At 43.8% G+C, this 13,979-nt stretch overlaps 1 protein-coding gene across 1 annotated transcript; it reads left to right on the forward strand.

The window, feature by feature from the left end:
• Positions 1 to 371: 371 nt before the first annotated feature.
• LOC120028980 (WD repeat-containing protein 20-like) lies at positions 372 to 11,197 on the forward strand. The gene is made up of 4 exons (XM_038974265.1): positions 372 to 765; positions 1,512 to 1,694; positions 6,361 to 7,734; positions 7,948 to 11,197. Exons 1-4 carry the CDS (start codon positions 385 to 387, stop codon positions 7,993 to 7,995), a joined length of 1,986 nt encoding a protein of 661 aa, XP_038830193.1. The 5' UTR covers positions 372 to 384; the 3' UTR covers positions 7,996 to 11,197.
• The last annotated feature ends 2,782 nt before the right edge of the window (positions 11,198 to 13,979 follow it).

Raw genomic sequence — 13,979 nt, forward strand, 5'->3', positions numbered from 1 at the left:
AGCCAGAGGAATGAATACCAACGCTTTACATCACCTCATTCTACACATCAGTAGCCAAGCTGCAGCTCCTCATTACAGATGTATAGCGACTGCGCAGCGCAGCTCGCCAACACACAAGTATTTGCAGCACTACTCGCACTATTCGATGGGGAGCGCCCCTGTGCTGCCGATAACTAGATAACCGTGACCAATGATTTATGACGCTTAAAGAGGGTCTCTCACCTTGTTAACTGAATAGCAGTCTTTTAAAAATGCATTTGAAGACTCATTAATTTCTTGGATCAACAGGCTATGCCCGTCGCTCCCATTTTCATTGTAGTTTCGATAATTATTTCCAGGTCAAAATTTCAGTTTCCTGTGCGGCTTGTTTGTAGGCTACTAAAAATGGCCGGTGATGGAGGCGCTCTGAAGGATATCAATGAGATTAAATCCCAGTTCAGGACTAGAGAGGGTTTTTACAAACTGCTGACCCTCTCGGATTCACAACAACGAGGCGGACTACCTCGGGGTCTGTCCGCAGGTACCACGGTGGGCCCCGGGGTTGGACCGGGTTCGATACCCGGTGGTGGTTTAGGTCTGGTGCAGGGGCCCGGAGGTGCCTCCTCCTCCAATGCCGCAGCCAACTCCTCTCCGGCGGGCTTCCTCCCTCCTGTCAGGGTCTCCATGGTGAAGCTTCAACCGGAGGACCCGAGTGAAGAATCCGAGAGAGTGTGTTTTAACATCGGAAGAGAGCTTTATTTCTACACTTACACAAATATCAAGAAGGTAAATTGAATAACGGCGTTGCAAGTAATGAATTTAGTAATGACTTAGATGTATTATAAACTAACGTTAGCCAATTTGCTTTAGTTTGTTGTAAACTCACCTATTTTCTCGGGTGACAGTAGCCGCCATGTCCCAGATTATACTGCTCTAGTGGTGTTAATCCAAATTGCATATCCAGTAAAGTCGTGATCACGTTATTTTGAGGCAATCAAGTCGTGCATTCATTATTGTTTTGCTATTTTTTTCATTTATTTAACCTTTATTTAACTAGGCAAGTCAGTTAAGAACAAATTCTTATTTACAATGACGGCCTCCGTAGACCACAGAAAATGTTACATTCACGTAAAGGCGTGTAGACGCGCTGGAATGCAACAATGTTGCAACATTTCAGAAATACAGTTGCAAGAATGTAGCTGCATTGATGTTGCAAGTAGCGCGTCTTTTTTGATAGCAAATGTTTGCATCCGGTTTTACACAACAATCAATCTTAGTTTGTAATGCAAAAAATGCCTCAATGGGGGGGATCTCAATATACAACAGTTATTTCCTCTAATATTCTATACTCATAAAATGTATTTTAAACATGTACCAAATTGAACTTTCACAAAGGGGACAAACACTGAAGTAGAACACAGAAACAGGGAAACATTTTTGAAAAGGTTCTGTTGGATGACCTTATACCTTCACTTGTTCTTTTTAAAAGCTGCTTGCTCCTAACTCTCTTCCCCTCTGTGTTGTCTGTGTAGGCTGTGGACCTCAGTAAACCCATAGACAAGCGTATCTACAAGGGCACCCAGCCCACCTGCCATGACTTCAACCAGTACTCTGCCACAACAGACAGTGTGGCCCTCATTGTGGGCTTCTCAGCAGGCCAGGTTCAATACCTGGACCCCATTAAGAAGGAGACAAGCAAGCTCTTCAATGAGGAGGTGCGTCTGTCTGTGTGTGTCTTTGTTTTTGTCTGTCTGTGTGTGTCTTTGTTTTTGTCTGTCTGTGTGTGTCTTTGTTTTTGTCTGTCTGTGTGTGTCTTTGTTTTTGTCTGTCTGTGTGTGTCTTTGTTTTTGTCTGTCTGTGTGTGTCTTTGTTTTTGTCTGTGTGTGTGTCTTTGTTTCTGTCTGTGTGTGTTTCTGTGTGTCTTTGTGTGTGTTTCTGTGTGTCTTTTGTGTGTGTGTGTCTTTTGTGTGTGTGTGTCTTTTGTGTGTGTGTGTCTTTTGTGTGTGTGTCTTTTGTGTGTGTGTGTCTTTGTGTGTGTGTGTCTTTGTGTGTGTGTGTGCGTCTTTGTTTCTGTCGTGTGTGTGTGCGTCTTTGTTTCTGTCGTGTGTGTGTGCGTCTTTGTTTCTGTCTGTGTGTGTGTACGTCTTTGTTTCTGTCTGTGTGTGTGTGTGCGTCTTTGTTTCTCTGTGTGTGTTTCTGTGTGTGTGTGTGTCTGTGTGTGTCTTTGTTTCTGTCTGTGTGTGTCTTTGTTTCTGTCTGTGTGTGTCTTTGTTTCTGTCTGTGTGTGTCTTTGTTTCTGTCTGTGTGTGTCTTTGTTTCTGTCTGTGTGTGTCTTTGTTTCTGTCTGTGTGTGTCTTTGTTTCTGTCTGTGTGTGTCTTTGTTTCTGTCTGTGTGTGTCTTTGTTTCTGTCTCTGTGTGTGTCTTTGTTTCTGTCTCTGTGTGTGTCTTTGTTTCTGTCTCTGTGTGTGTGTGTGTGTGTCTTTGTTTCTGTCTGTTTGTGTGTGTCTTTGTTTCTGTCTGTGTGTGTGTCTTTGTTTCTGTGTGTGTGTGTGTGTGTGTGTGTGTGTGTGTGTGTGTCTTTGTGTGTGTGTGCGTCTTTGTTTCTGTCTGTGTGTGTTTGTGTGCGTCTTTGTTTCTGTCGTGTGTGTGTGCGTCTTTGTTTCTGTCTGTGTGTGTGTGCGTCTTTGTTTCTGTCTGTGTGTGTGTACGTCTTTGTTTCTGTCTGTGTGTGTGTGTGTGCGTCTTTGTTTCTGTGTGTGTCTGTGTGTGTCTTTGTTTCTGTCTGTGTGTGTCTTTGTTTCTGTCTGTGTGTGTCTTTGTTTCTGTCTGTGTGTGTCTTTGTTTCTGTCTCTATGTGTGTGTGTCTTTGTTTCTCTGTGTGTGTGTGTGTGTCTTTGTTTCTGTCTGTCTTTGTGTGTGTCTTTGTTTCTGTCTGTCTTTGTGTGTGTCTTTGTTTCTGTCTGTCTGTGTGTGTTTGTGTGTGTCTTTGTTTCTGTCTGTGTGTGTGTGTGTCGTGTGTCTTTGTTTCTGTCTGTGTGTGTTCGTCTTTGTTTCTGTGTGTGTGTGTGTGTGTGTGTGTGTGTGTGTGTGTGCGTCTTTGTTTCTGTCTGTGTGTGTGTCTGTCTGAGTGTGTCTTTGTGTTTGTCTGACTCTGTCTGACTGTCTGTGTTGGGAGGGGGGTTGAGCTATAGCCTATGTCTGTGTTGGGAGGGGGGGTTGAGCAATAGCCTATGTCTGTGTTGCGAGGGGGGTTGAGCTATAGCCTATGTCTGTGTTGCCATTTGCTTTATTTCATTGTAATATTTGGAAAACTGCAAATACTTTTTCAAGAGCTCTTCTTTTGAAGTACTGCCTGCCTTCTTGGAGAATTATGTTCTTAAAGGCCCAATGTAGCCATTTGTATATAAATATCAAATAATTTATGAGTAACAATTAAGTACTTTACTGTAATACATTTCCATTAAAATGGGGGAAAAAATGTTTTTTAGCAAAAAACATTCTAAAGCAAGAATGTTGCTAGTGAAACTGAAAAAAATCTGTTATTGACAGAGAGGTTTGGAGCTGTCTTTGTTATTGGTTTATTAACTAATTTACAGAATGCTGATGTCACCATGGAAATCCAAAACTACTGGAAATGCAAACCTGCTGATTAGAATGTCCTGTGTAGATTGTATTTTCAACCAGCAGCTATCAGGATTTAACACTGATAACATTTTTCATCAGCTGTTGTACAATATGATATTAAAAACATAATTTTGACTGCACAGGGACTTTAATTAAATTCAGATGATGGAGTGTGATGATGAGTGATGATAAACAGTACTTCTCTTTGCCTTGGCTTGGTTCCTCCTCTGTCAATGAACCTCCTCCGGAGCACTGGATCTAAATCCGCTCTCTCTGCTGTTCTATCTCTGTCACAGAGCTCAGATATATCAACATGCCTCACTTTTATCATAGGATAACATAGAAAGTGGATAATATAGAAAGTGGATAACATAGAAACCATAGAAAGTGGATAACATAGAAAGTGGATAACATAGAAACAAGTTGATGATATACAGTGCCCTCTGTAATTATTGGGACGGTGAAGCATTTGTTTCTTCTTTTGGCTCGATACTTAAAAAGTTTGGAAACAATGACCGAGGTTAAAGTGCATACTTTAAATTTGAGGGTATTTTCATCCATATCGGGTGAACCGTTTAGAAATTACAGCACTTTTTGTACATAGTCCCTCTATAGGCGAGCAAAAGTATTGGGACAAATTCACTTACAGTGGGGAGAACAAGTATTTGATACACTGCCGATTTTGCAGGTTTTCCTACTTACAAAGCATGTAGAGGTCTGTCATTTTTATCATAGGTACACTTCAACTGTGAGAGACGGAATCTAAAACAAAAATCCAGAAAATCACATTGTATGATTTTTAAGTAATTAATTTGCATTTTATTGCATGACATAAGTATTTGATCACCTACCAACCAGTAAGAATTCCGGCTCTCACAGACCTGTTAGTTTTTCTTTAAGCCCTCCTGTTCTCCACTCATTACCTGTATTAACTGCACCTGTTTGAACTCGTTACCTGTATAAAAGACACCTGTCCACACACTCAATCAAACAGACTCCAACCTCTCCACAATGGCCAAGACCAGAGAGCTGTGTAAGGACATCAGGGTTAAATTGTAGACCTGCACAAGGCTGGGATGGGCTACAGGACAATAGGCAAGCAGCTTGGTGAGAAGGCAACAACTGTTGGCGCAATTATTAGGAAGTGGAAGAAGTTCAAGATGACGGTCAATCACCCTCGGTCTGGGGCTCCATGCAAGATCTCACCTCGTGGGGCATCAATGATCATGAGGAAGGTGAGGGATCAGCCCAGAACTACACGGCAGGACCTGGTCAATGACCTGAAGAGAGCTGGGACCACAGTCTCAAAGAAAACCATTAGTAACACACTACGCCATCATGGATTAAAATCCTGCAGCGCACGCAAGGTCCCCCTGCTCAAGCCAGCGCATGTCCAGGCCCGTCTGAAGTTTGCAGAGGATCCAGAGGATCCAGAGGAGGAATGGGAGAAGATCATGTGGTCTGATGAGACAAAAATAGAGCTTTTTGGTCTAAACTCCACTCGCTGTGTTTGGAGGAAGAAGAAGGATGAGTACAACCCCAAGAACACCATCCCAACCGTGAAGCATGGAGGTGGAAACATCATTCTTTGGGGATGCTTTTCTGCAAAGGGGACAGGACGACTGCACCGTATTGAGGGGAGGATGGATGGGGCCATGTATCGCGAGATCTTGGCCAACAACCTCCTTCCCTCAGTAAGAGCATTGAAGATGGGTCGTGGCTGGGTCTTCCAGCATGACAACGACCCGAAACACACAGCCAGGGCAACTAAGGAGTGGCTCCGTAAGAAGCATCTCAAGGTCCTGGAGTGGCCTAGCCAGTCTCCAGACCTGAACCCAATAGAAAATCTTTGGAGGGAGCTGAAAGTCCGTATTGCCCAGCGACAGCCCCGAAACCTGAAGGATCTGGAGAAGGTCTGTATGGAGGAGTGGGCCAAAATCCCTGCTGCAGTGTGTGCAAACCTGGTCAAGAACTACAGGAAACATATGATCTCTGTAATTGCAAACAAAGTTTTCTGTACCAAATATTAAGTTCCTGCTTTTCTGATGTATCAAATACTTATGTCATGCAATAAAATGCAAATTAATTACTTAAAAATCATACAATGTGATTTTCTGGATTTTTGTTTTAGATTCCGTCTCTCACAGTCGAAGTGTACCTATGATAAAAATTACAGACCTCTACATGCTTTGTAAGTAGGAAAACCTGCAAAATCGGCAGTGTATCCAATACTTGTTCTCCCCCACTGTATGTGTAGTAAAAAGTGTTGTATTTAGTCCCGTATTCATAGCACGCAATGACTACATTAAGCTTGGGACTCTACACATTTTTTGGATGCATTTGCTGTTCGTTCTGGTTGTGTTTTTATTTCAAATCCAAACTTTGAGTATAGAGCTAAAATAAGAACTAATGGTTCACTGTATGTCTGGTTGTCCGGACAAACCTTAGTCCTGGACTTAAATCACTTTGAGTGGAGAATCTCCCTTGAACATGCTTCTTTGTCCAGGACTGTAATCTATGTCTAGGAAGCCGACCCATAGTCTTTCACTCCAGATGTCATTTCATTTAGGCTGTTGTTTTTTAACACTATTTTATGAGGACATATAACCTCTAACAGTTCAGATATTAGTTACAGTTGTTGTGACACCTGGCGTCCTCTTTCAGATAAATCTCTTACCACTGTCACTGAACATAGCATATAAGCTTATCAAATGTACCAGTGTTGCTAATATCAAATTCTTCATGTTGCCTTTCAGAGGATGATAGACAAGTCCAAGGTGACCTGTCTGAAATGGCTGCCCAAGTCCGAGAACCTGTTCCTGGCCTCTTACGCCAGTGGCCACCTCTACCTCTACAACGTGGAGCACCCGTGTGGCACCGCCGCCCCGCAGTACTCCCTGCTCCGCCAGGGCGAGGGCTTTGCAGTCTATTCCTGCAAGACGAAGACGCCCCGAAACCCGCTGCTGCGCTGGGCCGTGGGCAATGGAGGCCTCAACGAGTTTGCCTTCTCGCCAGACGGCGTGCATGTGGCGTGTGTGGGCCAGGACGGCTGCCTGCGCGTCTTCCACTTTGACTCCATGGAGCTGCAGGGCGTGATGAAGAGCTACTTCGGCGGTCTGCTGTGCGTCTCCTGGAGCCCTGATGGCAAATACCTGGCCACGGGCGGCGAGGACGACCTGGTGACGGTGTGGTCTTTCGCAGAGAGCCGCGTGGTGGCCCGGGGACACGGCCACAAGTCCTGGGTGAACGTGGTGGCCTTTGACCCCTTCACCACCAGCCTGGAGGACGAAGAGCCCATGGAGCTGAGCGGCAGCGAGGAGGACCTACAGCAGGGGCCGCTGCACTTTGGCCGCGTGCGCACAAGCAGCACGCTGTCACGCCTCTCCCGCCACAGCTCCAAGGGAGGCTCGCCCTCCGTCACCTACCGCTTCGGCTCGGTGGGCCAGGACACCCAGTTCTGCCTGTGGGACCTGACGGATGACGTGCTGTACCCAAGGCTGCCCCTGTCCCGTGCCCTCACCAACACCTTCGGCCCCACCATCCCTCCCTCGGTCAGCAGCACCATCAACAACACTACAGGTGGAGGGGTCGTAGGAGTAGGAGGGGTAGAGGGCCACCACCACCCCACCACTAACCCCCACCAGTCACCCCCCATGCCCCTGCCACTCCCCCGCTCCCTGTCGCGCTCCAACTCCCTCCCCCACCCCGCCGTGGCCAACGTCTCTAAGGGCCAGAGCACGACGGAGGGCGGGGGAGGGAGCGGAGGGGGCAACGCCACCCCCTTCAGTATCGGCCGCTTCGCCACGCTCTCCCTGCAGGAGCGTAAATCGGACAAGTCTGGAGGGAGCGGCGTGGGCGGGGAGAAAGAGCACAAGCGCTACCATAGCCTGGGCAACATCAGCAAGAGCAACGACAAGATCAACGTAGCGCCACGCAGCAGTCGCCTGGACGCCGCCAAGGTCCTGGGCACCACCCTGTGTCCGCGGATGCACGAGGTGCCCCTGCTGGAGCCCCTGGTGTGTAAGAAGATCGCCCACGAGAGGCTGACCGTGCTGGTGTTCATGGACGACTGCATCATCACCGCGTGCCAGGAGGGCCTCATCTGCACCTGGGCACGGCCGGGTAAAGTGGTGAGTCCTGCGCTCAGTGTCCGTAACGTTATGGTAGCAAAACATCTATCAATGAATAATGCTCTTTAGGCTGTCCTATCAGCTTTTAGTTTACTAGTTTATACTCCAAGTTATTAGAAAGGACTTGAGGGTATTTATGGATTACTTGCCATGAGTCTAAACTTTCTTCCTTCCTTTCTCTCCCTCCCTGATGCTGCCTGCCCCCTCCTCCAGAACTTGACAGCACAGAACGGGAACTCTCCCAGTGGCACGGTAGTATAGCTGGAAGTGGAACTTTGACTCCCCTCTCCCCCACCAAACCCCATCATGGCTGAAGAGGGGCCAGCATCTGCACCCTATCATCCCAGTATTGACCCCTGATGTATCCCCTTGCCTCTTCTCAGCCTCTCACCGCTTCTCTTTAGGAAGACTACAAAACAAAAATGGGGACCGTCCCTCTTTTCCCAGAAGCATAGAGAAGGCCGACTCCTCTCCACCCTGCAAACACGAAAGTAATTGTATTTTATTTATTTACCTTATCTCAAGACTGAAGTAATTTATATTGTAAATAATACGAATACTCTATCAATACAGAGGACAAAGAGTATCAAAATATTGACTCAAGCGAGTGGAAAGACATAAAATATTACTATATGAAGATCCTATATTGTACATAGCGACACAGTTAACATTGAATATCTGCAGTTAGGGACCTGCAGATAGTGTTTTTGTGTGATAGAGGTCCTTGATTTGTCGTCTCTTGAAGCAAACTGGTTTGAAGATGGATGCATTTAGGGTCTCCGGCATCAAAGACTTCACCCTTGTGCAGTACAGAGAACAATCTTCCTATGGCTGCTACTGTACTCTTCAGCTGAGACTGTCCGCTCCCAATAATACTTGTTCCTAACATTACTGCACAGTGACACACCGTACGCTTTCAAGCAGTGTAGCATCCATTAGCCTCCATTCCCCCTCACACCTGTAATGCCTCTTGCAAGATTTTGCACATTCAACATTGGTCATTTTAGCCCACAAAAGGAAACTGGAGGCAATTTGTCTTGTGATCTTCCGTTTGTGTTTTGTTAATTGACATGGCTTTTATTTCATGTCATTTTAAGCTACTGATTCTAACTCTGCTGTATTATTTGTAGATTATTCTGTGTACGTGACATCCATGATATTTTATCAACCTGGATAAATGACAATGATCAGTGGGTCTTGCATCAAACCATTGTTTTACCTAGAAATTATTTAATGTGTGGGGTTTGAGGTTCGGTATGCTGAAAGGCATGCTACTGTCATGAGTCAAAGCTACCGGTGTAATAACACCAGACTAGAAATGGTGGTGGACCAACTAAAATTTGTAGAGAAGAAGTGACTGTGTTTAGGATCTGGCCAGTTAAGATAAGAACACTGTTGATAATGGAATGTACACTGAAGACTACCCATTTTATTAGTATGTGTATGTCCTAATAACAGTTATGTGAAATGGCAAAAGGTGACACTTAAACCATCAACACTAAAATCATTTACTGTACACTGAAGAATACCCTCTGATTGAAGGCCTTTTTCAATACTGCAAGAGAATGGGAACTAACCATTTTATGCCAAGGGAAGAAAAACAAATGGAAAGGGTTTTCTTTTTGACCGTTTACAACAGACCATAGCATGTAATGTCATTTTTTTCAGTGTGCATTATACACACACACTTACACGTGAGGTGGTAAAGTTAGTGGCAAATTATATCACAGTATTAAGTTTGTATATAGGGGGATATGTTATTAAAATTCTAAACCCAAATGCTACATGTTACTCTCAGGCTATAGCCGTCTCATTGATTTGCAATAGGAATATCTGAATCGAATTCTGTTTTTTGTAGTTATAAACTCTCCAAGCTCGTGCACTTTATAATCACAAAATATAGTGCTCTTGTCATCCAATATCTATTATCTTGTTATCAAAGTTACGTTTTTCATGACTTTGATAAATGTGCAGCTGTATGACAGAACGCAACTAGTTTCTTTAACATTGAAAACCTGTCATGATTGTTATCATCGTGGGCATCCTTCATGACAAATGTTGAGTCAAAAACATGCCAGAGAATGGTAATTTAAAGAAAGAGCAAAATGTAGACGGATATACTTGCGTTTGACAGAGACAGACAGGATTGTGTTTGAGTTTGAAATTAGAGTTTTTATTTCACTGAGGTGTAAGATTGAGTACAGAGAAATGACATTGAATAGGATGAAAACCGTCTCTTGCTCAGACAAGGTAAGCAGAGAAACAAACCACCTTATGCACCCTGACTTTCAGTACAAATGACATGGAGCACATAAATGACATAGATCTGTCAATACATCTGACTTAGTCATTATTGTTTGGAAAACACTTCACATTACCTATGCATAACTATAAAGGAGTAACCTATGGAGTAATAAGTAAATACAGTCACGTAGTAATGTTTGGTAACATGTGTATGAAGAATATCATGAAAAGTGTGAAGGTTGCTCACTTTAGCATGTCATTAAGGGACATGCTCCCCTTGTACTGTAAAATAGTTTGCACACCATCCCAAGAATGTTTACGACCACAAATAACTGTAGCGACCCTGTGTTTATAAGCGTGGATATCGACTTTACCACTACCAGCATGCTTTTGTGGCGCAGTTGATGCCATGCACGGCTAAGGTTGAAGGTTCGCCGACCACCACGGACGAGCTCACTCTCTCTGCCTGTTTCATTACACTACGATCAGAGCCAGCTGCAGATGATCAACTAGGGGGAAATAAGATTTTCAAAATGTAAATGCTATATAATTATATAAAATATATGCAATGCATTTTCCAACAACAAATTTCTGTGCCAATGCCCCAAACAACCAATAAGCAAAGCATAGCATCCCCGATTACCGACTTTGGGCTCTTCAAAATCATGGTTTGCGTTTACAACACCAAAATCAAATAGACTATGTCAATCTCGACAAAAATAAAATACATCCCTTCCTACCTTGTACCCAGTATCGAAGGCTTGACAATCTCAGAATTTCAGTTGTTGGTGTTTTGTATCAGATATCTCTTTCCATTCATCAGTTTGAATGCTGGAAGTATATTAGAGTAGAGTGGACGAACGTGCGCAGGTCGGCTATAGGAGACTTCTGAAGTAGCCTAATCAGATTAAAACATGGTACTGGGCACAGCACATCATTTCAACGTGGAGAATTTGGGTAATATTAGGTAGAAACGTTGATTAATCAGATTCCAACCTATTTTCACTCAAAAACTGCCAAAAGTTTGTTGAATTGCCAATGTGTTATCACTGCTTTCAACCATATAAAAACACAACCAAATTCCAATGGAAAATCATTGTAAAATGTTGTTTATTTAAGTACAACTGAATGTGTTATCACTGTTCTTGATCTAATAGCACAGCCAAATGACCTGGATTGCAGAAAATTGAGATTACATTAAAGTACATGGTGCAAGTGATCAATGCGTTTGAGGTTTTATGTAGATTATTATAACAATTGAAGATTTCTACAGACCTGCAGAATTGTGTTTGGTTGTCAGCGCAACCAAATATCAATTTATGAAGGAGATGTATCTTCTGATTGGATAGCTCCATCTGTGCCACTGAGCCTGGCTTTAATTCCAGTTTGTCTACAAATTAATAATTGATATGTTGGATTCACGTCTTCATTTCAAACAAATCTAAATTGAGGAATAGGACTACATTTTAAATGTATTTTAAATACAGTTTGATTTGATTTAATCCTATTATTTAACTTTTATTTTTGGTTGAGATGTGAATCCAACATATTTTATACAAGGTTTGTCTATGTTGAAATTACTTACCACCATGACATAATCCTGTGGTTGAAATGAGTTCTCCTCAAAGCAACAGTTTACGTTGATGACTTTCTTCAAATCCAATGTATTTTCCACATAGATTACAAGTCACAATTCGTTGACAAATTACGTGGAAACAATTTGACTCCAATGCATCCCACAGTTGTATTAAGTTGCCTGGATGTCCTTTGGGTGGTGGACCATTCTTGATACACACGGGAAACTGTTGAGTGTGAAGAACCCAGCAGCGTTGCAGTTCTTGACACTCAAACCGGTGCGCCTTGCGCCTGCTACCATGCTCTGTTCAAAGGCACTTAAATCTTTTGTCTTGCCCATTCACCCTCTGAATGGCACACATAAACAATCCATGTCTCAAGGCTTAAAAATCCTTCTTTAACCTGTTCCCTCATCTACACTGATTTGAAGTTGATTTAACAAGTGATATCAATAAGGAATCATAGTTTTCACCTGGATTCACCTGGTCAGTCTATGTCATGGAAAGTTGTCAACTTATTAATTTTGTGTATGGTTTCCTAGAATCAAGGGTGGCTCAACTTACCCTTTTAGCCCAACTTACACCACTCTCCCCTCCACCATGGACACATGTCCAAACAAATTTGGTGTGTCAATCTGTCTGTTATATTTGTTGCTTGTGTGCACCACGCTGTGGGCATTTGTGATGCTCTGGACTGGATACTGGCCCCTTTAGGGATTGGGAGACTGAGGACTGTCATGTTATTCACAGCCCTACAGGGGGCACTCTACTAACCTTCCCCTGGGCAAGGTGAGTCTCACACAAGCTCAAAGTACTTTTCTTTATTTTAAAGGAGTCAAAACAATCAAACACCACATTTGTTCCTTGTAGATACATTTTCAAAAGGGTGAATTAACTATTTGTGAAATTTAGCTGTGGCCAATATTTGAGACACTACCCTCTGTATTATTGGCCAACGTGCAATCATTGGAAAACAAACTGGATGATCTAAGATTAAGACTATCCTACAAACGGGACATTAAAAACTGTAATATCTAATGTTTCACGAGACGTGGCTAAACGCCAACACAGATAATATAGAGCTGGCTGGCTTTTCCTTGATTCTGTAGGACAGAGCAGTTACCTCTGGTAAGAGAAGGGGCAGGGGTGTGTGTCGATTTGTCAATAACTGCTGGTGCGCAATGTCTAATATTAAAGAAGTCTCAAGGTATTGCTCGCCTGAGGTAGAGTACCTCATGATAAGCTGTAGACCACACTATCTACAGAGAGAGTTCTCATCTATATTATTCATAGCCGTCTTTTTACCACCACAAACCGATGCTGGCACTAAGACTGCACTCAACGAGCTGTATAAAGCCCTAAGCAAACAAGAAAATGCTCATCTAGAAGCGGCGCTCCTAGTGGCAGGCAAACAAATCTTTTTTACCTCATTTCTGCCAGCATGTCACATCTGCAACCAGAGTGAAAAAAACTCTAGACCACCTTTACTCCACACACAGAGACACATGCAAAGCTCTCCCTCGCCTCCATTTGGCGAATCTGACCATAATTAAACTCAGCAAAAAATGATACGTCCTCTCACTGTCAACCGTTTATTTTCAGCAAACTTAACATGTGTAAATATTTGTATGAACATAACAAGATTCAACAACAGAGACATAAACTGAACAAGTTCCACAGACATGTGACTAACAGAAGTGGAATAATGTGTCCCTGAACAAAGGGGGATAAAAATCAAAAGTAAGTCAGTATCTGGTGTGGCCACCAGCTGCATTAAGTACTGCAGTGCATCTCCTCCTCATGGACTGTACCAGATTTGCCAGTTCTTGTTGTGAGATGTTACTCCACTCTTCCACCAAGGCACCTGCAAGTTCCTGGACATTTCTGGGGGGAATGACCCTAGCCCTCACCCGCCGATCCAACAGGTCCTAAACGTGCTCAATGGGATTGAGATCCGGGCTCTTCGCTGGCAATGGCAGAACACTGACATTCCTGTCTTGCAGGAAATCACACACAGAACGAGCAGTATGGCTGGTGGACTTGTCATGCTGGATGGTCATGTCAGGATGAGCCTGCAGGAAGGGTACCGAAGGAGGATGTCTTCCCTGTAACGCACAGCGTTGAGATTGCCTGCAATGACAACAAGTTCAGTCCGATGATGCTGTGACACACTGCCCCAGACCATGATGGACCCTCCACCTCCAAATCAATCCCACTCCAGAGTACAGGCCTCGGTGTAACGCTCATTCCTTCGACGATAAACGCAAATCCGACCATCACCTCTGGTGAGACAAAACCTGTCAGTGAAGAGCACTTTTTGCTAGTCCTGTCTGGTCCAGCGACGGTGGGTTTGTGCCCATCGGTGACGTTGTTGCCGATGATGTCTGGTGAGGCCTTACAACAGGCCTACAAGCCCTCAGTCCAGCC

This window comes from Salvelinus namaycush, chromosome 34 (genome assembly GCF_016432855.1).
Source record: "Salvelinus namaycush isolate Seneca chromosome 34, SaNama_1.0, whole genome shotgun sequence".
NCBI lineage: Eukaryota > Metazoa > Chordata > Actinopteri > Salmoniformes > Salmonidae > Salvelinus > Salvelinus namaycush.

What these genes read in the sequence shown, in the direction of transcription:
- LOC120028980 (XM_038974265.1), top strand. Translation starts at nt 385, where the DNA reads ATGGCCGGTGATGGAGGCGCTCTGAAGGATATCAATGAGATTAAATCC. An exon ending in GCAAGCTCTTCAATGAGGAG is followed by an intron (nt 1,695 to 6,360) that starts GTGCGTCTGTCT and finishes GTTGCCTTTCAG; the next exon opens with AGGATGATAGACAAGTCCAA. An exon ending in GGGCACGGCCGGGTAAAGTG is followed by an intron (nt 7,735 to 7,947) that starts GTGAGTCCTGCG and finishes CCCCTCCTCCAG; the next exon opens with AACTTGACAGCACAGAACGG.